The 27191-nt window shown below is 39.4% G+C and overlaps 1 protein-coding gene across 1 annotated transcript; it reads right to left on the bottom strand.

Annotated features, from left to right (window-relative positions):
• Positions 1-594: 594 nt before the first annotated feature.
• LOC140641518 (focadhesin-like) lies at positions 595-26087 on the bottom strand. Its single transcript, XM_072841515.1, has 9 exons — positions 25938-26087; positions 23652-23767; positions 20681-20941; positions 19809-19898; positions 16177-16354; positions 14039-14136; positions 5092-5343; positions 2969-3044; positions 595-981 (listed from the first exon to the last, which is right to left on the bottom strand). Exons 1-9 carry the CDS (start codon positions 26026-26028, stop codon positions 908-910), a joined length of 1236 nt encoding a protein of 411 aa, XP_072697616.1. The 5' UTR covers positions 26029-26087; the 3' UTR covers positions 595-907.
• Positions 26088-27191: the final 1104 nt, after the last annotated feature.

Below are 27191 nucleotides of genomic sequence, written 5' to 3'. Positions count from 1 at the left end.
ACCCAGGCCTGGTGAGTTAGAGTACCCCAACTCCCAAGGCCCAGATTTAGTTGTTCAGTGTGACCCAAGCAGAACCAGAGTCCTCTCCATATTGCTTCTGACATACCCATGAGCAAAGACACCTTTCCTCCCCTTTGAGTTTTCTGGTAGCCATCTTACCAACTTATGTGGGGTGATCCCATCTATAGAAATGAAATAAGAAATGCCAATAGAAATGGCATTGTTTGACTCAGCTGACTAATCAGATCTACTCTTGAACTTCTTGGTTTGTAAGCTAATATCCTCTTCCTTGGTTGAAGCTTTTTTGAATTGGGTAACTTTCAATTATATTCAAGAGTCCCAAGCATAGGAAAATTCTAGCCACCACTAATGAATCTGATACAGCTAATGTTCAATACACACACCATGCTTATTATTCAATGCAGGCAGCCATTCCAAGACTGTGTTTTATCTATAAGAATAAGAAAACACTGAGTCAATGAATATCCTCTAGAGAATTCATGGGAAATCGATCATGATGCCACTGTTACCACAACCATTTGGTTTTGCTAGCAAACCCCCGTGCCTTAAAACAAATAAGTATCGTGCACAAAATTCACAAGATTATTTTACTAGAATTTATGGGGAAGAGATAATGGAGTCAAATTGTCACAAAGAAAATCTTCAGATTAAACTCCAGCCAAATAAAAAATAATTCAAGTTCTTTCAGTCTCCACTGCCTGGGCACCGAAGCAACACCCCTTCTCTCTGCAGGCACATGTCAAGCTGCCAGTTATTGTATCCACCTGTTTTCCTGCCACTTAACTCTCTGCATCCTGTCTCGGCAATCCCAGATGTGAGCTCTGAAAAACTTCTTCCATTTCTATGGTTGTCCTCATCCAGCTGAGGCTGCTGCTATCACAAACCTTCACCAACCATATGCTCTGGTCCATACAGCTTTCTTCTTAAACTCTGGGAGGACTCTTAAGGACAACAGGGTGGCTAAGGGAACAAAACAAGTAAAATACACTGTTCCATCTAGTGAAACTGCATTTGAAGAGGTCATTTAGATCGAAAATGTGTCAGAACAGAGCTTGGCTTTTTCTTCCTTGGCCCATCATCAAGACTAAGAATTCCCATCAAGCCTTAGGCAGAATTTTAATAGTAGAAAACTATTAATAAAATCTAGGAGAAAGGGTGTTTTCATGTTGTTAGATTATTCTTCAAACAGTTAACAGGAGATTCTACAGAGTATAACAACAATTGACTTCTGGGATGCTGTTTTTTTTTTTCCTTCAACTGAGTGATGGTTAAATAGGTTATATTCCTTCCCTTTATAAGAAAGCTACGTATGATTTTTGGACTTTTCTACATGAATAGGACTTTTTCCATTAGATGTTTAGTTAAAAGATAAACAAAATAAAAACCTGATCCTGTGATGAAGTTAGGTTCACATGCTCAATGGAGCAGGCATGGCTGTGCTAATCTGCATTTGACTATGTGCCCACAAGTCCATACCTTTTCTTATTCTTCACAGGTCCCGCAGGGATCAATTTAAAGTAGGGCAGTTCTGTGTAATTCCTCTGGGTCACTTATTATAGATCTTATTTTAGGATATTAATATAAATATATTGAGATGTTATTTAAAATGTAATAGTGAGGAAATGTAGGTAAGCCAGTTAGACTCTAATAAGCCCTTAAGTGAACATGTACCTCCTTGACCCAAATTTTCTTCATCAGTATCAAGTTGTTTCCTACTTTCATGACCTAAAACAGTGTATGTTTGGAGCAACCACTGGTATTATAGACCCATGGCCATAAAAAATGAGTTCAAACTCCCTGAGGCTAACAAATGAAGGAAATCCTAGCAAGTCTCTAGGGACAGATCAAGTAAACATGTCAGACTACTGTCCCTATGCTCAGTGAAGTTCTGTGTTTGATCTCAATCCACTTACCTACCTATACATGCCCTTCGAGTATGCTGGGGGTAAGAAAAAGGATCAGATCAATTCTTACTTGTTTGGCAACCAACAAAGTATACCATACTTAGATTAAAATATGGTCATACTAAGACTCTAGGCTGGCCAGCTAAATTATCATAAGTGCAGGGCAGCAGGTGATTTTCCCAAGTGTAGTATCTTTCCAGGGCAATATCTTATAGCATGTTAGGGGCCACTGCAACAGCAGCCATTGGTTGGACCAGATCCCCACATCCTGAGAGACAGATGACAGTACAAGCTGTCTCAGGCCACAGAACCAATGCCCAAAAGGCTTCTCAGATTTGAGTAAAATAATGTACCTAATTTTCACAGAAAGACTTCCAGATTTGAGTAAAATAATGTACCTAATTTTCATATATTTATGCTTGTGGTTCTTACAGTTCAACAAATCAACAAAGAAGTGTAAAAAAATACAAAAAGTACTTAAATGCCTAAAAGCATGGGTAATGTCCAATTCCCTTGGCAAAATACTATGCAGCTATTACAAATACTATTAATGAAGGCAATATAGGAATAGGTTAAAATGCTTTAAAAATAAATTTTAAATAAAGGCAGTGCTCAAAGTGTCTCTGTGTATTTTTTCAGTTGCTTAATAATTATAAATACATTAAAACAATGCTTATATGCAGAGGAGGCCAAAATTTCTTAGGGAAAAAATATAAAAATTGCCATTGGGCAAGGGCAAGGGGACTCTGGATTCCTCTCTGCTCCTTCCTGAATTTTCTAAACCTTAATTAAAGTAATAGGTTGCCATCATAATTAAACATTTAAAAGCTATTTAAATAAAAGTTAAATTTAAAGGCATAGAACTCTTCTTAAATCCACATTCTACTTCAAAATGCCACATGATGACAGCTCTAGATTACTTCTCTAGACTGAATTCAGATGAGCCCTTTCAGGAGCCAATATACACTAGAATGCTGTTTCTGTAGCAAAGACAATCATGGATGGCTTTTACCTATATTGGGCATGTAGTATGGAAGTAATACCTTTTAAAAGATCCCTGGATTTTGCTGAGAGGACTTCTTTAGGGCTTTCCATGATGCTGAAGAGCCAGTCAATGAACTAGGAAGATGAAAAGGAAGAGCAGTGTCAGTGAACACGGTCCCACTATTAATAAGAAAGCAGTCAGGAGCTTGGGCCTGCATTTATGCATATCTGTGCAAGGCTGGCAGACTAGAGATGAGAAGAGGACCAGGCCTAAGAGACAAGGAAGTTGGACAGAGCTTCCATTTAGTCCAATGACCCAGCAAAGTTAAAACTCATTTCCTGGCTAAATGCCCTGAGATCTGCTATAGATTTTAACAGTGAGGTAGATATGGGCCCAGGGAATCTCCTGTGTGCCACAAACTTTCTCTCTCATCACTGAGAGCATCAGAGAGGTTAACTGAGCACCTTGCCCAAGTCCACTCCCAATGAATGGCAGAGTCCAGATTTCAACCTCAGTACATCTGACTGCAGAGCCTCGCACTTCTTCTTTGCATCCCGCTGCCTGATTCTGCATACAACTAGGCCCAGGCTCGTGGGGTGGGTAGTAAATAGGGGATTTACTTATGTCTGACATCATAAGCCCTTGTTTCTAAAATAAGATATTCTGTAGATGAGGACAATTTCTGCCCAAATGGAATTGAAACAGGAAGTTGAAATGCAAGGGAAAGGCATAAAATAATTTACTAGGTAAAGCCAAGTGTGTTAACTGCAAATAAATCCTATAAATGAGGTAGAAACTCAGACTACTCATGAGTTTGACTGTTTGATCTCCAAGGGTACAGCCAAAATTGTTTCTGAATTAGATAGAGGGTAATTTCATTCATGTCTAAATGTTGCCAATCTCTACTCACTAAAAAAACACATACATTAGTCATAGATACTAGGTATTTTAACTTTGGACACAGAAACTGGCTTGAAGAAAGAGTAAGATAGAAAATACTCCTAATTCTCTATTTTGAGTAAATTTAAAAAAATTTTTCTTTTCCCAGTTTTGTTTTATAATATCCTACTGTTATGTAAATAAATCAAGAACTACAAATACATAATAGGTGTAGGATGTCTACACTGCAGTCCAAAGTGATCACGGTGTCCCAGATCAGAAAAAACATAAGGGGATACCACATTGGAACTTACTTTGATTTAAAATGAAACAGAAAACACAAAATTTGGATGATATGAATATTTAAGAAAACAAAGGCATTTGAATGGAGATGCTTAGTGGAGTTGTGCGTGGCTAACCTGTGAGTCCATGGTTCAGAAATATTTTTAAGGACTAATGTTCAGATTTTAACAGTAAGCCACAAAAAGTTAGCTTTAAGCTTTCAACCTCATTAAAAAAAAATCCAGTTTTCATTGAATGGGATTCAAAAAAATCTTTCACTCAACTGTATTAAAGGCAATTCAGAGCCATGGAATGAGAAGTACAGAAAGCACAGTGTTTTCATAGGCTCCGCACAACAGCCAGGAGCCCGGGGACACTCGACATTAAAAACCAAAAGGTGCTTCCTATGGTCTGGATTTTGCTAAGGGCTAGGATAATGACCTTTACAAATTTCCCAGTGTCATCTAGCACATGCCAGGAGCAGGACGGGCCCCAGGATCAGCAACGTGGCTATAGGATGGAATGAGCTATGCAGAACCTTCATTGTGCTATGAGAATGTGGATGCTCCAGATGCCCACCTCCCCAACCTAACTCCCAGGCATGATGGATCATTCCCAGCCTTGCTCACCACCACTGTATCCTTCTTGTCATGCAATCCTGCAGCCTTGAACTTGCCTGTCTGTCCTTACTATGACGTTCTGAGCACCCAGAGCCTCACTTACTCTTTCCTCCTCATGATCAAGAACACATGTGTCTTCAAGTATAAGCTAAGGCAAGTATAAGCTCTTCTCTGCCTCACCTCCTACCATAAGCAATTTCCCACTGTTGCCACCATTGTTTTTTGGCCAGCAGTGAGCCTCACTCTCTGAGGTTTTGTATCTGGCTAAGATTCGGGGCTGAGGATGAAAACCTGTGGGGTAATTCCAGTTGCGCTTAACTCCCAACCTCAATTCTAAAGCAGAAATTGCTCAAGAGAAGATGGCCACCTTCCCTGGCAGGCAGGTGGCTGCTCACCTCACCTTCTGGGTCTGTTCCTTCCATGGCTCTTTTTGCAGCAGAAGAGGCATGCTACTGGGAAGGAGAGTGAGAGCCTCCTGAAGAGCGACCCTGTGCATTGGGCTCCTGCCAAGGAAGCTTGAAGCTGACCCAGCTGGGCCATTTTCCTGATGCCATGGCAACCAACTAGCACTGAGGCCAAGGAGGAGAGGGGCACCGTGGTCCGCCCACGTAACCACTGCAGTTGCAAATACCAGCAACAAGAAGTCCAAAGCCTACAAAGGAAATAGAGTTAGGTCATGTGTTTTAACAATTCAGAGCAAACCAAGTTCATACACATAGCTTCTATCATGATGATGCAATGTCATCTTCCCCTTTGTCCCAGAAGAGGAGCCACACTGAACAACAAACTCTATTTCCATGCTTTTAATGAATTAATGTTTTACGGCTTCAGAAGGTTTCAGGGATCCTCTTTTGTAAGACAGAAGGCCCAACAGTTTCATTATTATTGCTCTAATAATACAGGAGAAACATTATTTAATTCCTAATAATACTGAGATCCAAATATGCCTCTGCTTTGGTGTTTCCAAAAAGATAAAAGAATTCATTAGGAGTGATATAGAAAGGGATATTAAGATTTGTTGTTAGGTGGCCAAAACGGATTTTTAAAAAGAGGTCTGATAGTCTGTTTCTATTTTGAACATTAACAAATGACTCCCTACATACATTTTATTTTTCTATTCTCATTATTTAATCTAAATATTTGAGTGGCAAACACTTGGTTTTGTTCCATTGATGCTGAAATGTAAACATTAAGACAAACTAAAAACAAGCTTTCTTGGAATAAGTGAGTCAGTCACAACAAATCATTAGGCATTTTTTAAAACCATTTTTTCAGTATGTTCAGTCATAGACTCACCGAAGTCTGGATCCTGACCTATATCTATAATTCCAAGAATTAAAAAAAAAATTTAATTCCACTGTAATATTAGTTTAGGGTATATAATATAGTGATTCAACAATTCCATATATTACCCATTTGCTCATCAATATAATTCCCTTCACCTATCTCGCCCATTCCCCCACCCACCACCCCTATGGTAGCCATCTGGTTTGTTGTCTACAATTACGAGTCTGGTTTTGTTTTTTGGTTTGTTTTGGTTTTGGTCTGTCTCCTTTATTCCCTTTTGTTTGTTTTGTTTCTTAAATTCCACATATGAGTGGAATCATATGGTATTTGTCTTTCTCTGACTGACTTATTTTGCTTAGCATTATCTTTTCTAGCTACATCCATGTTCCTGCAAAGATTTCATTCTTTTTATGGCTGAATAATATTCTCGTGTGTGTGTGTGTGTGTATCTCACTTCTTTCTCCATTCATCTATCAATGGATACCCAGGTTGCTTCCATACTTTGACTATTGTTGATAATGCTGCTATATACATAGGAGTGCATATATCCCTTCAAATTAGTGTTTTTGTAAATCTTTGGGGAAATACCCAGTGATACAATTAGGGTGGTTCTATTTTTAATTTTTTGAGGATACTCCATACCATTCTCCACAGCAGCTGCACCAGCTTGCATTCCTGCCAACAGTTCATGAGGGTTCCTTTTTCTTCACATCCTCACCAACATTTGTTGTTTCTTGAGTTTTTATTTTAGCCATTCTGGCAGGTATGAGGTGATATCACACTGTGGGTTTGATCTATATTTTCATGATGATGAGTGATATTGAGAATCTTTTTATGTGTCTGTTGATCATCTGGGTCTTCTTTGGAGAAATGTCATTTCATGTTTTCTGCTCATTTTTTATTGGATTTTTTTTTTTTTTGGTGTTGAATTGTAGAAGTTATTTATATATTCTGGACACTAACCTTTTTATCAGATATGACATTTACAAATATGTTCTCCCATTCAGTAGGTTGTCCATCAATTTTGCTTGTTTCCTTTGTTGTGCAGAAGCTTTTTATTTTGATGTCGTCCCAATCAATAGTTTATTTCTGCTTTTGTTTCCCCTGACTCAGGAGACATATCTAGAAAGATGATGCTAGGCTGACATGAGAGAAATTACTGCTTGTGCTTTCTTGTAGGATTTTAATGGTTTCAGGTCTCACATTTAGGTCCTTAATTCATTTTTGAGATTTTGTGTTTGGTGTAAGAAAGCAGACCATTTTCATTCTTTTTTTTTTTTTTAATTTTTTTTTTAAACTTTTATTTATTTATGATAGGCACACAGTGAGAGAGAGAGAGAGAGAGGCAGAGACACAGGCAGAGGGAGAAGCAGGCTCCATGCACCGGGAGCCCGACGTGGGATTCGATCCCGGGTCTCCAGGACCGTGCCCTGGGCCAAAGGCAGGCGCCAAACCGCTGCACCACCCAGGGATCCCCATTTTCATTCTTTTGCATGTTGCTGTCCAGTTTTTCCAACACCATTTGTTGAAGAGTCTTTTTCCCATTGCATATTCTTGCCTCCTTTGTTGCAGATTAATTGACCTATGATTGTGGGTTTATGTTGGAGTTTCTATTCTGTTCCATTGATCTATGTGTCTATTTTCATGCCAGTACCATACTGTTTTGTAATTACAGCTTTGTAACATAACTTCAAGTCTGAAATTGTGATACTTCCAGTTTTGATTTTGCTTTGGCTATTCAGGGTCTTTTGTGGTTCCAAACAAATTTGAGGATTGTTTGTTCTAGTTTTGTAAAAACTGCTGTTGGTATTATTTTTTAAAGATTTTATTTATTCATGAGAGACATACAGAGGGAGGCAGAGACATAGGCAGAGGGAGAAGCAGGCTCCATGCGAGGAGCCCGATGTGGGATGGATCACGCCCTGAGCCAAAGGCAGACACTCAACCACTGAGCCACCCTGGTGCCCCTGCTGTTGGTATTATGAAAAGGATTGCATTGAATCAGTAGACTGCTTTGGTTAGCATAGACATTTTAACAATATTTGTTTATCCAATCCATGAGCATGGACTGCCTTTCATTTCTTTGTGTTGTTTTCGTTTTCTTTCATCAATGTTTTATAGTTTTCAGTGTATAAGTCTTTCATCTCCTAGGTTTAGTTTATTCCTAGGTATTTTATTATCTTTGGTGCAATTGCAATGGGACTTGTTTCTTAACTCCTCTTTCCGCTACTTCATTATTAGTGTATAGAAATGCAACAGATTTCTGTACACTAATTTTGTATCCTGCAGCTTTACTGAATTCATTTATCAGTTCTAACAGCTTTTTGGTGGAGCATTTCAGGTTTTCTATATACAGTATCATGTCATCTGCAAAGAGTTTAAGCTTTACTTCTTCCTTAGCAATGTGGATGCCTTTTATTTCTTTTTGTTGTCTGACTGCTGTGGCTAGGACTTCCAGTACTATGTTGAATAAAAGTGGTGAGAGTGGTCATCCTTGTCTTGTTCCTCACCGTAGGTAAAAAGTTCTCAATTTTCCCCCACTGAGTATGATGTTAGCTGTGGGTTTTTTACATGTGGCTTTATTGTATCTAAGTATGTTCCCTCTAAATCCATTTTAATAAGAGTTTTTATTTTTAATCATGAATGGGTGTTGTATTTTGTGAAATATTTTTTCTGCATCTATTGAAAGGGTCATGGTTTTTATAGTTTTTCTTACTGATGTCATGTATCACGTTGCTTGATTTGCAAGTATTGACACCCTTGCACCCCAGGAATAAATCCTACTTAATTGTGATGAATTATTTCTTTAATGTATTATTTGATTTGGTTTGCTAATATTTCTGTTGAGGATGTTTATCAAAAAGATTGGCCTGTAGTCTCTTTTTGTGGTATCTCTTGTCTGGTTTTGGTATCAGGATAATGCTCATCTCACAGAATGAATTTGAAAGTTTTCTGTCCTCTTCTATTTTTGAAAAAGTTTGAGAAGAAAAGGTATTAAGTCTTCTTCAGATGTTTGGTAGAATTCACCTGTGAAGCCATCTGGTCCTGGACTTTTGTTTGTTGGGAATTTTTTGATTACTGATTCAATTTCATGGCGGTCATCGGTCTGTTAAAATTTTGTTTATTCCTCATTCAGTTTTGGGAAATTATATGTTTCTAGGACTTTATCCATTTCTTCTAGGTTGTCCAATATGCTGGCATATAATTTTTCATAACATTCTCTTATAATCCTTTGTATTTTTGTGGTGTTGGTTATTTCTCCTCTTTCATTTGTGATTTTGAGTTTCCTTTTTTTTTTTTTTGGATGAGTCTGGCTAAAGGTTTATCAAATTTTGTTGATTTTTTTCAAAGAAACAGCTCCTGTTTTCACTGAACTGTTCTATTGTTAAAGTTTCTCTATCATGTATTTCTACTCTAATCTTTATTATTTCCTCCTCCCTTCTACTGGTTTGGGATTTTGTTGTTCTTTTTCTAACTCCTTTAGGTGTAAGGTTAGGTTGTTTATTTGAGATTCTTCTTGGGGTAGGCCTATAAACTTCCCTGGATGTTTCTAGTTTCATAGTGTTGTGGTTAGAAAAGATGCATGGCATGACTTCAATTTTTTTGTATTTATTGAGACTTTTTTTGTCACCTTGTTTTGTGACCTATTCTTGAGAATATTCCTTGTGCACTTGAAAAGAATGTGTATTCTGCTGTTTTACGATAGAGTATTCTGAATATATCTGTTAAATACATCTGGTCCAGTGTATCATTCAAATCTTCTGTTTCCTTGTTGATTTTCTGTTTGGATGATCTGTCCATCGATGCTAAGTGGGGTGATGTTAAAGTCCCTTATTTTAATTGAATTACTATAGATTATTTCCTTTATGTTTATTATTAACTGTTTTATGTATTTGAGTATTCCCATGTTGGGTGCAGAAATATCTTCTTGTTGGATTGTCCCCTTTATAATTATATAGTGTCCTTCTTTGTCTCTTGTTACAGTCTTTCTTTTAAAGTCTATTTCATCCAGTATAAGTATCATCCAGTATATGTATCATTTCCCCAGCTGTCTTTTCAACTGCATTTACATGATAAATGTTTCCCTATCCCCTCACTTTCAATCTATTAGTGTCTTTATGTCTGAAATGAGTCTGTTGTAGGCAGCATATAAATGGGTCTTCTTTTTTTATCCTTTCTGTCACTCTTTGTCTTTTGATGGGAGCATTTAATTCATTCACATTCAAAATAATTACTGATAGGGATGTATTTATTGCCATTTGTTGGTTGTTTCTGTAGTTCTCTGCTCCCTTCTTCTGTTGGTCTCTTGTCTTACCATAAGTTGGCTTTCTTTAGTGATATATTTAGAATCCTTTCTCTTTACTTTTTGCATATCTATTGGTGGGTTTTAATTTGTGGTTACCATTAGATTCGTATATAACATCTAGTGCATATAGCAGTCTCTATTAAGTGAACAGTCACTTAAGTTTGAACACATTCTTTACTCCTCTCCCTGCCATGTTTTGGGTATATGGTTTCATATCTTACATCCTATTATTTTGTGAGTCCTCTGACTAGTTTTTATGGATATACTTACTTTTACTGCTGTTATGCTTCCTGATTTTCTTAATCTTACTTATGGTCCTTCCTTTCCACTCAAAGAGTCCCCTTTAATGTTTTTCATAGGGTTGGTTTACTGGTCATGAGGTCCTTCAACTTTTGTTTGTCTGGGAAACTCTCTCTCCTTCTATCCTAAATGATAGCCTTACTGGTTTTTCCCTTTCAGCACTTTGAATATATCATGCCACTTACTCCCTTCTGATCTGCAAAGTTTCTGCTGAAAAATCTGCTGATAGCCATCTGGGGTTTCCCTTGTATTTAACGGTCTTCTTTTCACTTGCTGTTCCTAAAATTCTCTTTATCACTACTTTTTGCCATTTTGATTCTATATGTCTTGGTGTGTACCTCCTTGGACTGATTTTGTTGGGAGATCTTTGTGCCTCCTGTATCTGGATTTCTGTTTCCTTCTCCAGATTCCAGAAGTTTTCAGTTATTATTTCTTTAAATAAAGTTTCTGCCCATTTTTTCTTCTTTTTCTGGGATCTCTATAATGCAAATGTTATTCTGATGGAGTGGCTGGGTTTCCTAAGTATGTTCTTTCTTATTTTGCATAATTTTTTTCTCTCTCCTACTCAGTTTGATTTTTTTCCATTACTTCATCCTCCAGGTTGCTGATTCATTCTTCTGCTTCCTCTAGTCTTCTATTTATTCCATCTAGTGTATTTTTTATTTCATTTATTATTTTTCATCTGTGACTGATTCTTCATATTTCTTTGTTAAGGGTGTCACTGGTGTCCTCTACTCTTTTCTAAAGTCCAGTAAGTATCTTGGTATTCATTACTTTAAATTCTCTATCAGGCATATTATTTATCTCCATTTTGCTTAGGACTCTTGCTGTGGTTTTGTCTTGTTCTTTCATCTGGGACATATTCCTCTGTTTTCTCATTTTATTTAACTCTGTGTCTGTTTCCATGTGTTAGGAAAGTCAGCCATGTCTGCTGCTCTTGAAAGCAGTGGCCTTATGAAGAAGAGGTACTATAGTGCTCTGCAGAGTACTGTCCTGTTTACTGGAACCTGCAGCTTCAGAGGTGTCTCCTACACTCTGTTGTTGTCATTTGACTGCTTTTTCCTTCAGTCTAGTCATCTGCAACGAGTCTCTATTCACCTGTTGTGGGCAGTAATTAGTCCCTGTGGTGTTAGTGGGCCAGTCTGGTGCTGCCTTGAGTTGAGTCAGGCCAGAGATACAGTGGCATCAAACTGCAGAGCACTTGCCATGTGTTGTCCCCTGAGAAGCTCTTTCATTAGTGGGCAGGCCTGCAATCAGATGAATTGTCTGTCCCCAGCCCATTACTGGGGCCACAATCTGACCAGTGTGTGCGCTCATCTTTCTCTCTCCCCAGGACAGGAATCACTTTGGAGGGGTACTCGTCCCTGTCAGGGCTACTTGCACACTTCCAGGCTTGTGGATCAGTTTGAATGGACTTTGGCCAAGAGCATATTGGAGGAGGTGGATCTGTAACAAGCTTGGGCATGAGATGTGCAGAGCCCAAAAGGTCTGTACACCAGGGCTGCTGCCTCTGGGACCACAGTGGTTGGGTCTATCTGCAAAGCATGCAGGGGTAGGGCATTCAGTTTTACTAAGGTGCACTAAGATTTTCTGTGAAAGGAGACCCACTACTACCATAGGGCCAGTCCGTGTGGATCCGCAAAGAGTGGGTGGGCAGGGGACACAGTTTTAGCCAGATGTGTGCCAGTTCTTCACAAAAGGCTACCTGCCACTACCACCTCTGCTGAAGCCCCACAAGGTATGTGGTTAGTGAAGTCTGAGCAGGTGTTCTGTGGGTAGGGATCCACAGCACAGGGACTGAGGCAAACCCAGCTGGAGTGGACAAATCCTCAGAGCTGAGGTGGGGAGGTGGGGTGTAGTGTAAACAAATTAGGTAGCAAATGTGGGTGCCAGACTGGTTCCTGCAGGTGGCTGCAGGTGGCCAGGTGTTTATGCTGGGGGGGAGAGAAGAGAAATAGCACCTACCAGCTCCTTTGTTCTTGGAAGAGTCTCCTTGTGAATATCTATCTGGGACAGGCTCTGATTAAGTAAATAACTTCCTCCCTATACCCCTATATATTTTTTCAAATTGCTGTTTTGGCTATTTCTTGTGCTGTCTCTTTAAGGACAGGGACTCAGTTTCCTCTCACTAGCCAGGCTCACCCACAATCCAACCTGCTGGTTGTTAAGAACTCACAAAACTTCATCCCCTCTAGTTTTCAAAGGCAAATGTTATGGGGATTCATCTTCCCCATGTGGGCTCCCGGGTGTGACAGCCTTCTCCCTTTCTCCACACCCATAGTCTGTTTAGCTAACCACTGCATCTCCACCCTTCCGACCCTCTTCAATGTGGCCTCTTCTGTACGTTTAGTTGAGAAGTTTGTTCCACCAGCCTTCGGGTCATTTTCTGGGTTATTTACCCTGATGTGAGTGTTATCTAGTTGTATCCATGAGGTGAGGTGAGCTTGGGGTTTTCCTATTCAGCCATCTTCTCAGCCTATATATCTCCTTAGACATTTTAAATAATCTGTCTAGGATCCATCCATTTAGAGTTTAGACTAATCTACACTCTTATGGAAATGGTAGTAACAATGAATTGTTGGATTACTGTGACTGAAATTATACTTCCTTCTGCTTATCTGTATTTTCTAAGTTTTAAAAGATTTTTTTTAAAAAAACAAAGTCAACAAAAATATAGGAGATCAGAAGAAAATGACAACAGATTCTGCTAGTTAAAAAAAGTTTAAAAAGTACTTTTTCATTTCTTAAAATTCATAATTTCACGAATTAAAATTTCAAAACTATATACAACTCTTTAGGAAAACTGATCAGAATTCCAAACAACATACCAGGCTATCCAAATTCCATTTACAGTAAACAAGATACCTGTGAAACATGCCTGTAGAAAAAATTCTACTATTATAAAAGGCATAGTGGGCAGGGAAGTCAAGAAAAGAAGAAGAGTGGGAATGTGCTATCCTTCTTTTATTTATCAACCTTTCTCTATTTTAATTTACCCAAATAAGTGGCTGTTAACCTTTTTTGGTCATATATCATTTTACTCCTCTCATGAACAGAAGTATTGGTACAAACACAGATTACTTGCATGAAGGAACCTCTTCAAATCAGATGTTTGAGGACATTCTCTGGGCCAATGCAAACACCAGAGTCCTGTACCCGACCCTCCTTTGTGGAGTCAACCCCAAGTATATAGAACCCTGGGTCCTTTGCATGCTGCCCACTGAGGAACCTACTCTGTTGAAAATATTTTTCTAAGGGCAGCCCTGGATATCTCTCCAAGAGCCAGGCAAGATCATTCCTTGTGACATCAGAGTTACAACCAGCATTTCCCAAAAGTAAAAGGGGAGAGGGAGGGGAAAAAGAAAAAAGGACACAGCAACTTTTTTGTCTTTTGGGAGAGCAAAAGTAAGTTTTACATTTTAAGGGAGCCACAAATGACTCCTCTAGATTGTACCTCATCAAGAGCCACGTTCGGAATAGATGTCGAGTGGTATGCAATATTTCTGATATAACCCATCAGTTCCAAGAGCCATTCCATTCTCTTTAACACACCTGAAACAAAAAGGGTATTTTCTTACATGGTTTTCCTATGAAATGTAAAACCGTTCAGTATTAGCCACCATAAATAAAACAGAACACCTCGTGAGAATTTCACAAAAACAGTTTCAAATCCTCTTGCAATACCTGAGACTTGTGATTTTGCAGTGCAGAGTTGACATTATTCACATTAGATGACTGTATTTTTATCTTAATTTTCAAAAGGTAATTTATTCTTCAAAACTATGCACCTATTAGTGATAAAATGCACTTATTGGTGTTTCTCTCTCAACATTCAACTCACTAGGAGAAATCTGGCAGGCCAACTAGCCAGCAATGTTGAATCGTGGATAATCAGGTTTTTTAATGGTCTTCCTTTACTTAAATATTCCCATTCTATGCCAAAATCGCAGAGAAAACCTACCCCAAAGACATAAAAAGAAAAATATAAAAACCAGTCATTATACAATAACTGGAGAAAAAACATCAGCATCAATATTGATTTTTCCTTTTTTATTATTTTTTTAAAATGAGGATTCCCAGCATGGTAATGCTTACTTGGGAAGGTTGTCAAATTTTAGTGAGTAAGAGGAAAATGGGAACCAAACTGGAAGGCCAGCTAGTTAGAACCAAAGGCAGCATCAAATTTATTTGTTTGCTTCCTGTATCTTGCTTCCTTGGGAGCATCTACTAGATTTCTCCCCGATAAATGCACTTTTGATTTAGAGTAAAAAACCCAGTTTTTCATCACAGGTTCATTTTTCATGAAGCAGGCAATAATGCAGAGATGAGACAACTATCTCAGTTGCTAAAGAGGAGAATCAATCAAAATTTCCAATCTAGTCTCAAAAAAGAGTATTAAAATTATGTCTCCCAGTTTTCTCTCAAAACCTAAAGATACAAGAGATGAGGGAAATACAAAAAATACAGAAATATAAGTAACTTGCCTAGGGTCACTAGGGCTTCCCTGCCATACCTGCTCTATTGGAGCCAGGTGCCATGTGGAACTGAACGTAGACTATAAGCAACGTGACCAAAGGCATGGTAGGAGAAATGGGAGAGCTCATTATTCTTAGAGTGTAAAGGTCTATGGTTATTTTATTTTTTTAATATTTTATTTTTTATTTGACAGAGAGACAGAGAGGGCACATGCAGGGGAAGCAGCAGATGGAGAGGGAGAAGCAGGCTGTCCGTTGAGTAGGGAGTCAGATGTGAGGCTTGATCGCACGACCCTGAGATCATGACCTGAGCCGAAGGCTGATGCTTAACCAACTGAGCCACCAGGTGGCCCACAGTCTACAAAACTCTAAAAGTTCCATCGTCTGATTCATTAGCAGAGCTTCAGGCTTACAGCTTGTGGCTTGAGGTTGTAGTTAGGGTGCCCAATTTTATTCCTTTCACCCCTGAGAAGTTCCCCTATAGAATAACAAGTTAATTTTATTGTCGCTGTTTTCTTCATTTTATCTGCTTGTTAAATAACCACCCAAAAGTCATTTCCCTGACATCGCAGAATCGATTGACATCCTGTTTGGGAAATGAAAGCAGGCAGAAATCAACCTGACATACTTATTTATATCCTTGGGGGCCTGGAGAGCCAAAGACAATACCAAATTTACCAACAGTATTCATCCTCATCTCCAGGGTGGAGGTCAGGAGCTGGAGTGGAACTGGTTATTTCATTTAAGGTTGCCCCTCCTTTAGGGTAACGAAAGTCCTCCTGGGTCAAGAGGCACCAACCTCGTTTTTTTGTTTTTTTGTTTTTTTTAAGATTTTATTTATTTATTCATGAGACACACACACACACACACACACACACACACACACACACAGAGGCAGAGACACAGGCAGAGGGAGAAGCAGGCTCCATGCAGGGAGCCTGACGTGGGATTCGATCCTCAGTCTCGAGGATCACACCCCTGGCTGAAGGCGGCGCTAAACCACTAGGCTACTGGGGCTGCCCACCAACCTCGTTTTTAAGTTGAGGAAACAACTATAGCTCAAAAGGGATGGTAGGCTGACTTTCTGTTCCTGCTGTTGGCCCCAGGCTGGCCTTACCTGTGTTAGCATGGCTCACAATCCGTGCCTGGTAGAGGCTGTGCAGTACCATCCAAGCTAGTGTGTCTCTTTCCTTGTGCTCAACAGCAACACTGAGGATATCCATCAAGCTCATCAAGGGGAATCGTCCTTGAGAGACCAAGTACAGTCTGACAAAGGCAGCCTTTTCTATGCTGCTCTGCAAAAAAAGCCAATTGTTCAGTTACTATTAAATTAGCTGAAGTTATTATCAAACCTCGGGGCAAGGGCAAAACAGAAAGGGTGAGTTGAAACTTGATTATTATTCCAAATGCTAAAACTGTTCATTTCCTGCAGCACGTGACCTATCTGCCTGGGTGCTCTATTTTAAAATGTACATACAGATTGAGGGTTCTAATGTCACCTCCTGTTTTCTCCTAAAACCCATCAGTGACTTTAGGGGTTAATTGGTGATGATATTTTACACAAATACACAAATAATGATAATGATGATGATAACTAAAAAACACAGCACTTATGTGCCAAGCACCATTCTAAGCACTTAACATATATTAATTTGGCAGTTCACAAAGTGCGGTACACAGACCTCTGAGGGACCCCAAGACCCTTTTAGAGGGTCTGTGAGGTCAAACTATATGCACAATTGCACCAAAACTACAGTAATAGTCACTGTATTTTTCATGGCCACTTGCAATTTTTTTTAAGAAAGGACTTTTATTTAAAATGCCCTTGTAAACAATAAAAATTATTAGTTACATTAAACCTTCGCCCTTAGTACAAATCTTTTTAAATAGCATGGATGACAAAACAGCAAGTATGCATGAGGAATTTCTGTGGCATACCCAAGTATTTACAGTTGTTTTGAGGAAAAACACTCATATGTTCGGGCTGTGAACTGAAATAGCCACTTTTTATGGAACACCATTTACTTGATGATTGATGGATAAACTATGGTTATTCAAATGGAGTATTTGACAGACTTTTTTTTTTTTTTTTTTAAATGGAAGAAAGTGAGACTGTCACTTCAAGGAAATACTTGACAGTATTTGTTGCCAATGATAAAATCTAAGCTTTCAAGTGAAAATTCGACTTTTGGAAAATTTGTATTTGCTACCAAGAGTTGGCAGCTTCCCAATACATGAAAGACTCTTCTGATGATTTTAACAAATGTGATATTTTGATATTGTATAATGAAATGCATCAACATTTAGAAGATTTTCAAAACTCAGTGATTCAGTATTTTCCAAATGCTTTTGTAATATCATACCCAGAGTGCAAGCTGGACCAATGGATTTTAATATAACAGACTATGTGAAGTTTATTCATATGGATTCAGACTCCGCATGCTGTCCCTACCCTGAGGAAAACACCATTTGTTGAGTTCTGTTGCAACATCAAAAAAAAAAAAAAAAAAAAAAAAGATATCCATAATTATCTGAAACTATTAACACATTCTTCACATTTCCACCAACATGTATTTATAAGGCTAGATCTTCCCCACATACTTTACCAAAATAACATCACAACAGATTGAAGCTATGAGAATCCAGTATTAGAGATTTCCGTTAAGCCAGACATTAGAAAGTTGCAAAAATGTGAAACAATGCCACTTTTCTTATGATTTTGTTTTCAAAATTTTTTCCTATTTATGTAAAGATGCAATGGGTTTTTATTACTATTACTATTAAGTAAATATTTTTTAACTTCCTAGTTTTAATTTCTAATATGGTAAATATTGAAAGATATGACTCATTTAAATTAAAGTCCTTTGAATCTTCAACATTTTTTAAAACACTAAAGTAGTCCTGAGACCAAAAAGTTTGGGAAGTACTGTATAGCCACTGAATTTTCACACCACCTTATGCAGCTGACTACCACCATCCTTCCTTTATAGATGATCATTGGAAGCACAGAGGTTAAGTAACTTGCTTATGGTCACATGGCTTGAGGTGGCAGAGGTAAGAACGGGAACCCAGGGAGTCTGAGCTCTTTATTCTTTCCAAAAATGAATAGAAAACACTGACCTCAGTAAAACACACTAATTCTTTTGAGGACAGGAGAACACTATTCAGTGAGTTCTAGTGAAAATGCTCTGACTGGTATTTTAAGAACCCTGGTGAGTAACACAGCAACCTTCAGCTCTACATGCCATGAAGTAAATTATATGCATTACTTCAAACTATATTACATAAATATAATAATGATAGGATATACTACATGAATGTGATAACTATGACAGTAAATAATTACTGAGTACTAGCCTTATATCAGGTACTTCTCCAAGAAGTTGACATGGATTAAGTCATTGTTAACTCTCAAAACAACTCTGGGAAGTAAGTGCTAATATCTCCCTTTTATAGACAAGGAAACTAAGGCAGAGATTATGAAATGTATTCAAGGTTACAATGCTAGTAAATTACAGAGCTGGATTTCAAACCCCAGCAGTGAGGGTGCCTAGTCTATTCTCTTAAGCATTTCCTCATACTGCTCGTCTTAGCTTAAATCAAACTCCTCTCCAAAATCCTGATATTCCAATACTACACCAAGGGTTCTCAAACCTCAGGATGCAACACAATCACCTGCGCTGACTGTTAAAAGACAGATTCCTGAGCCCCACCTCTGACTCAGCAGACCTTGTGGGACTCCAGAATTTTCATTTCTAACCAGTCACCAGGCTGGTTCAGGGACCATATTTTGAAAATCACTGCTACATGATGCAGAAATTCAAGGATTGAAGTGAAGAGGCAAACCTATCATCAGGTGAAATAAATGGTAAGAGGTCCACTGGCCCGGTGAGGGCTCATAGTTCTCTAGACCCCTGCTATTACATGGTATGTAGGGTTGACATGTGTATAAGTATGTCCATTGGGATATACTTATAGTAAAAAAAAAAAAATCATTCAGGGGATCCCTGGGTGGCGCAGCGGTTTGGCGCCTGCCTTTGGCCCAGGGCGCGATCCTGGAGACTCGAGTCCCACGTCGGGCTCCCGGTGCATGGAGCCTGCTTCTCCCTCTGCCTATGTCCTGCCTCTCTCTCTCTCTCTCTCTCTCTCTCTCTTTCTCTGTGACTATCATAAATAAATAAAAATTAATTTAAAAAAATCATTCAGTGTTTATGTGCAATCTAATAAGACATCTATTATACTAGCTAAATGTGTAACTTAACTGGTATGTTATTCAGCCGTTGGGCATCGGTATAAGGAGTACTTGTTAATTATCTTGTGTCTGGGCTAACAGTGTTTTTCAAATTGCCAACTTTCTTCTTTACAAAAGGATAAGTACCAGGTGAAATAAAATAAATTTAAGAACAAAACTACTTATTTATGTCTTCCATGCACCAGAAAGTTCTTTAGCCAGAATATTCCCATTCTTATGGATTTTGTATTGAAGATGTTATCCTGTACTTACATTTGCCCATAGGTGACACTAAAATGTTCTTGACAAAGTTGAACTAGGTTAAAAAGTTGTTTACCCATCTACCCATCCATACCATTAGACTGAACATGAGATCCCACAGCAAAACAGAGTTTCCTCAAATTGTCCACTAACAAATATGAAGCAAAACTAGCTTCAGTCAAAAGGATACTGTAGTCATCTCTTCAATTGGAATTCCCACTTTAATAATGGAAATAAATACACAGGTATGTTATTACCTTAGTAATCCGGGCAATCCGATTGGCTTCATCATCTGTCATTTCTGAGAGGCATTTTGCTACACTGACATATACCTCTAGATCATTTCTCTAGTAAAGAAAAATCACAAGCATGTCAAAATACAATGTAAGATAACAGACAAGATTCTCAATGTTCTGATGAATTATTAGCTTTACTTATCTCCATGAACAGCAGCTTATGAGATTTTAATCAAACCAAACATATGGCCAGTTTTTATCATTAAAAAAACATCTTTCTGGGGCACCTGGCTGGCTCAGTAAGTAGAGCAGGTGGTCCCTGATCTTAGAGTCATGAGTTCAAGCCCCACATTGGACATGGAGTTTACTTAAAAACAAAACAAAAATCATCTTTCCTATTATTTTATTTGTTTGGCTGTACTTGTCTATTTGTGTGACTGTACTTTTTTCCTCTTATCAGAATCCATCATTCCAAACAGATTTTTAACTTCTTTGTAAAAGTATAATTCAGGAATCAGGAGGGGAAAGGCTAGTATTACGTCACTTGATATAAGAGAAAAACACTGGACAATATGTCTAAAGATTCTCCAGGTGTAACATGTAAGTGTTTCTGAGCTTGTTCGTCTTCTGCAGGCATTTGGTAAAAGGCCTAACAACATATTTCCTGGGGTAGCACTGGTTAACCTGTTTCTAAGCTGGCTCAAAACTTTGGTTCTAAATACTCAACCTCAATTTAGATCTTGGAAGCAAACACATTCTTAGTGAAAAATGTGGTTATTTCTTCCTAGCCTTCCCACCACATTCTTAAAACATACACCTCCCTGCTTTGCCAAAAGGGCTTTAAAAAATCCCAAACATAAATTGTCAGGAATGTAAATATTTTTGTTCCTCACCCGAATCTTATTTGGCAGAAGGTCAAAAATTTTTCCAGTAGCTTCACAGAGCAGACTCCAAAGGTGATGGGTAGGGCTGGGCAGTTTCATGGCCTGACTCAGACCCTGTAAGGCACTCACACATAACTCAGGATGGGGAAGTGGGGAAGCTGCTTTAAAAACTGCCACCATCACATTTTCAACAAAACCCACGATCTGTTCGTCTGAGACATGTTTTATCCATAGAGGTGCAGACACCAGCAGGTATTTCTTGATATTCAACTGGAAGCAAAAGTAGAGAGGTCAGGAACAGGCAAGGCTGGGTTGGCAGTGCTCAAAACCTCGAGGTCATCACTGTGTTTGAGGGTGGGCTGAGAGAGGGAAAGGCTCAGGTTACTTCCTTGCCCCTCATTTCCGTCAGCCTCGTGATCCAATGGGCCATGAATGCACGCAGTCTTGGCTGCTATGGGGACTTGTGATCCAGGGTGACTCATGTGTATATATGGTATCTGCCAATCCATCTGTGAACTACTCCGCTTAAGCCTTGGAGCTTTTAAGGGAGGGGAATAAAATGCTACTTCTGAAAGTACATGACGATTGCTATTCAATCTTGAAAGGTCACATTCCCTGGCAGGAAAAAAATCCTCAAGGTGAAAGGCTCATCTGCAGGAAATCAACTCACCAGAATATTTGATCTTATTAATGTCTTCTTCTAGGAAGCATAAGGGAATAAAAAGAACTGACATGCCAGGACCATTTCTGACCAAAGAGCAACAGCTGACCATGTGGAATTGACCATGGCACCCTGGAGGTCATGGAGCTGAAAAAGGGGCATGGTTCAAAATAGCTCGGTGCCAGACACGTTAAGAGAGGAGGCTTCAAAAATTCTGAGAAACATAAGCATGCTTCTCAAGGAGCAGCAAGTTGAAAAGAAGTGGTATTAAAAAGAATAAAACCCAGTAAATTTCAGAAAATATCAGTGTGGTTGCATGAGTTGCTGAAAGAGTTCTCCATAAAGAACATGCCATTTCTGATCTTTTTTTGTAAATGAGAAGGTGTATCATTAAGAAAATGAATTCACAAACTTAATGTGTTCATTAACAAAGACAGTAAGGAAAGTCCACAATCACGGACAAACGCCAAAAAGTAACAGAGATCTAAAAGAGAAGAAGAAGGATAACTGAATTCTGGAAATAGTTTCGAGGTAAACAAAACAGGCTGAGTTATACCGGACTCTAAAGGAAGGAAGGGTTAAGAGAACAGTGTCTTCGACACAGACGGAGTCAGGCAGGCTCACTCCCGTTTCTTAGCAATATAAATTGTTTAATTGAGATGTGCCTCGGTTTGTCAACCTGTAAAATGGAAACCAAAAATCTACTTCTCAGAAGCGAAATAAGCGGGGCATAAAAGACTTCATCTTGTATGATTCCATTCTAAAGACTTTCCAAAGTTTATATGAAATTTAAATTTATAGGGAAGTTCTCTTTAAAAAAGGGAAAATTACAGAGATGAAAAGCAGATCAGAGGTAGCCTAGGTCTGAGACGGGGAGTGGGGATCGTCCTCAAGTTGGCACAATCCAACTTTCTGGGGGTAATGGAAATATGATGGGTGACGGCTGAAAATCTATAAATGTACTGAAACTCATCAAACTGTATACTTAAAATAGCCATATTTTATGGAATATAAATTATAACTCAAGATTGTAAAAAAAATATGTCAGAATTAAAGAGAGATTCCATCTGATGTCTGAAAGTGCTCACTGAGTGCTTACAAGTAGCAGATACCTAGCAAGTGCTAGGTACTGGCAGCTAGATGGGAGGTGCTTAGAGCAGACAGTCTGTGATCATTGCCGACAGAGAGGATGCAGCTTTCAATCACATCTCCCTTCAATTAAAAAGCATTAGAATATGTAGCAGAATTTAAAAGAAAAAATATGGGCAGCCTGGGTGGCTCAGCAGTTTAGCGCTGCCTTCAGCCTAGGGCATGATCCTGGAGACCCAGGATTGAGTCCCGCATTGGGCTCCCTGCATGGAGCCTGCTTCTCCCTCTGCCTGTGTCTCTGCCTCTGTGTCTCTCGTGAATAAATAAATGAAATTAAAAATTAAAAAAAAATAAAAGGAAAAATAAAAGAAAAAAGATACAGGAGAGGAACTAAAATTAAAAGACTGAGCAACTAATGTGAGAACTTTGAATTCTTCTCAAAGAATTAAAGCCTCCTGAATAGAAGAGTAAAAATAGGATCATTTGATTTGTAATTAATTGGTCAACTTCTAAGGAATTGTGGAATGCAGGAGGTTGTCCTAGCTTGGAATATATTCAAAATCATACAATTTGCTAATTTCACATTTCTTAATGATCTGACCCCATTATTCCTACTCACCCTTAGCCTATACCTGGAAATGCTGACTCCCTCCCTCTATCATAGATACAGGGCTAGGTCACTTCTTCCTCAGTGCTAGCACAGGTGTTCTACTCTCCTCACCTACACCCTCCCACCTACATCCCCCCGCCCCCGCCCCCCAACCCCGGGGCCTATAACAGGATGCCTAACAAAATCCTACCAAGCCTTCAAGGCTCATCTGAATTGCTGTCTTTTCTGTGAAAGGGAAGGATCATATATGGATTTGCTGTTCTCTTAATACCTACTGAACCCATATATTGTATATCATATAAATAAACCCAGGTTCCAATAACTCTACAATTTTCTAGCTGTGTGATCTTGAGAAAGGAACTTTAATATACCTGACCATAATTTTCTTTTTTTTTTTTTTTTTGCAATCAATGGGAGCTGAAAGCATGAGCACCAATGGCTAGAGCAGAGTTCTGAATTACACAATCTCCCAATCGGCTGGCCAGCTACTGCCAAGCTCCCAAGTTTTACAAATCATGTCTGTCTACTCTTCACTTTGAGAACATATACCCAAATGAATGTTCACTTCCCCCAAAAGAACCATATCTTCCTGTTGCCCAACACCTTGAATTGCTACATACACTCAGCCCATAGATCAGTGGTGGCATCACCCACAGTCCCAAAAGGGCAGCCGCATTCTGGGATGACTGGGCCTGTGTCACCATAATTTCAAGGCACAGTTGCTGTATCTCTTCTCCTGCAAGAGAAGAAAAGAATATGGGTTATATAGCTGCTTCGTGGACTCATTTTCAGGCTTCTAGGTCTCAAATCAAAGCATCTGCTTGTGTGACTTTTCCCAGTAACAGAACTCGAATGAACCAAAAGATAGTTCGTTCAAGTTGCCTTTCCACTGTGAGGCAAAGAAGGTACACACTGGCAACACAGGGTTAAACTTGGAACTGGCAATGCCATGCTCTAGCTCAGGAAATTTCTCTTATGATGTCCTAAGAAATCTAAAGAATTGAATACTATCAAAAATTTGAGAAAGTTATAGCTAAAACTCTCTGTCTCTGTTTCTCCCTCCTCTCTACCTTGCATTCAGTGCACAGAGAAATTTGTTTAGGTTTGGGAGGATTTAAAAATGTAGCCACATTCTCTAGTGATCTAATCTTTTCAGCAGCCTGATTCCCATCGGTAGCCATATTTTCCCAATGAGATCCTTCCTTCTTCTTTCTCAGTATTTTTACTAAAACACCAACATTTTTCATACAGCACACGAAAAAGCAGGGAAGGCTCAGGAGAACATTTTTTTCAAATGAAATCTCCAGAACCACTGTATGGTGACATCGTATCTCATACGAGTATAATGTTCAAATGAAAGCATTTAAGTGAAAAACTGTGCATAGTCAAAATCATCTTTGATTATCCTTTCAACTGTACACAAATTATGGCTCACAAATCTTTCTGTATATCATATGTGAGCACCCAAATGTAAATAATAGAGGACTCGTTGCAAACACACACACACACACACACACACACACACACAGAGTAATATACCACTACTAAAAAATTGTTCTCCCCACCCTATCTTTTTCTGGAGGTGTGTGTGGGGGGCATGTAAATGGGATTAAATTTGCATATGCTAACTCCATTAAAAAGGTTGATGTGGATGAACCAGAGGTGTGCATTCCCTCTGTCTCTCATCACAGAGTATCTGCGTTAAACAAAATAATGGTCCTCAGAGATGCCTACTTCCTAACTCCTGGAACCTGTGAATATGTTACCTTGCTTGGCCAAGGAACTTCTCAGATGTGATTAAGGTTAAGGACTGCTGAGATGGGGAGATTATCCTGGAGTATTCAAATGGACCCATTAAGTACATGAATCTTTAATGTGGAAAATATTTTCCAGGTTGTACAGAACCAGAAAGAGGACAGTGTGAGAAGGTTTTAGCTCTCTGTTACAGGCTTTAAGGATGAAGAAAGGGGGACACAAAGTCAAAGAATGTGGGCAGCCTCTAGAAGGGGAAAAAGGAAAAACACAGATTCTCCCTGCCTTAGTCTGTTCAGGCTGGTATAACAAAATATCACAGACTGGGTGGTTTATAAACCACAGAAGTTTCTCTCTCATAGTTCTGGTAGGTGGAAGTCCAAGATCAGGGTGTCAGCATGGTTCGGTTCTGGTGGAATCTTTCACCCAGCTCTAGACGGCCAACTCTTGCTGTGTCCTCACACTGTGGAAGAGGTGAAGGAGCTCTCTGGGGCCTCTTGTATGAGGCATGAATACCATTTAAGAGGGCTCTACATTCATGAGCTAATCACCTCCCAAAAGCCCTGCCTCCTCAGACCAGCACGTTAGGAATTGGGATTTCAACCTATGAATTGGTGAGGGGACACCAACACTTAGACCATCGCACCCTTCAGGCATGGGGGAAAGAATGATGCTCTGCTGATCCCTTGATCTTGGCCCAGTAAGCACCATGTTGGGACTTCTAACCTACAGAACTATAAGATGATACATTTGTGTAGCTTCAAGCCACTAAATCTGTGGTAACTTGTTAGAGCAGCAATAGCAAACCACCACAGGGTACTTCCCTGACTCCTAGAACTCTGACAATACATCTAAGGACCACCAAACCAGGCCTTCTGGGGCCTGCACCACGCAGGCAGCAACACACACACACCTCAGTCAAGCACTGTTCTGATAAGTGCTTCTGGTCTGTGTCTTCAGACCTCCTCTTCCTTAGCCTCCACGATTTAGAAAGTGACTCAGTGGAAGTAATCCAACTGTTCCATCCAAGAAGAAAGACTATAAGATCCCAAAGGTCTATCTAGTCACCACCAATTGTGACCCAGAATCTATTTTTCTATTCAGGTCACATCCTAAAAGCAGAGTCTGAAGGCCTAAAAACACTTGGTATTTACCAAAGTTTAGCCTCATAAGTGGAGAGAGGAGAGCAGCCCAGTTCACAGGAGGATACTGGTAGCTTTCTCCGACAGCTGCGATGGGTTTCATTACAACTTTGAGAAGTGACGGGAGCACAGATTCAGGACCTGCAAGAGAAACGAAAAAAATTCATGATACACCCTGACAGCATGGTGAGGGAGGAAATGCCAACTTTCCCTTTTCCCAGTTCCAAAGGATTTGGCATCACACCTTCAACTGTGGTCAGTCCTTCAATTCTGTGCTCTCAGTCTAAACCCTATTTGTTACAAAATCCTGCTCCCTCTGTTCTCTTTCTGTTTGCCTCCAGTTTTCCCTTCTTGATAGATAGAAATATTCCACATCACTCCTTAACTGTCTTCCAAACTCTCCTGCAGGCACTTCATCCAACTTTCTAAAAAGAGTAACTTATCTACATTGTTGCCTCATTATTCATTCACTTGCTCCTTGATCCACTTCCAGAAAAGGAGACAATCACTGCCTACTCAGGCACAGCCCCTTCTAATGATCATAAAGTCCCTCAGTCCCCATGGCCCACAGTGGTCACAACCTGTACCATGTATTCACCACTTGCACTCGTTAGCCATGGCCATGGCTGCTTGCACCAGAGGTGAGTACCAATAGTACAGCTAATTCACAGGCTGATCAGCTATCTATGACCTAAAGCTATAGCTTTTACATAATCTTTTTTTTTTCCAGGTGGGGGCTAATTTAAAATTGAAATGATGAGACACTGGAGCAATTAGTAGTGGAGCCATAAAGCAAGTCAGGGTTTGAGTAGCCACAAAGGGCCATGTAAAAGCGAAGTTCGAAGGAAGCCTGAAATGATGTGTAAAAAAGTAAAAGAGCAAGGAAAAACAAAGCAGCTGGATCAACATATGCAGCAGAAGGAAAATCAGCACCAGCAGAAGGAGCAGCAGACTAAGGAAAAGCATCAGTAGATAAAGGAAAAACAGGGGCAGGATCAGCAGATAAGCAATAGTGAGCAGACAGCAAAAGAGGAGAAGCAAAGATGGGAGGGAGTCAACAAAAGGAACAACAGCCACAGAAAGGACAAGCACAGAGAAGGAGAAGCTGAAGCAAAGAAGGCAGCACGATCACCAGGCACTGAACGAGAAGGAAGCTGAAGTGGGGGCAGAATGCGTAGAGAAACAGCAGCTGCAGAAAGGAGAAGCATAGGAAAAGGGAGAAGCCAAGGCAGAAGAGGCAACACGATCAGCAGGGACTGAACAAGG

This window comes from Canis lupus, chromosome 10 (assembly GCF_048164855.1).
Source record: "Canis lupus baileyi chromosome 10, mCanLup2.hap1, whole genome shotgun sequence".
NCBI classification, from domain to species: Eukaryota; Metazoa; Chordata; class Mammalia; order Carnivora; family Canidae; genus Canis; species Canis lupus.
This window is presented reverse-complemented; position numbering and strand designations above follow the sequence as displayed.

Coding starts and splice junctions, on each gene's coding strand:
- LOC140641518 (XM_072841515.1), bottom strand. CDS start 26,028: ATGAAACCCATCGCAGCTGTCGGAGAAAGCTACCAGTATCCTCCTGTG. Junction 16,355..19,808: donor GGATTGCCCGGATTACTAAG/GTAATAACATAC, acceptor CTTTTTTTGCAG/AGCAGCATAGAAAAGGCTGC. Junction 982..2,968: donor ATCCAGGGATCTTTTAAAAG/GTATTACTTCCA, acceptor TTGTTCCCTTAG/CCACCCTGTTGTCCTTAAGA.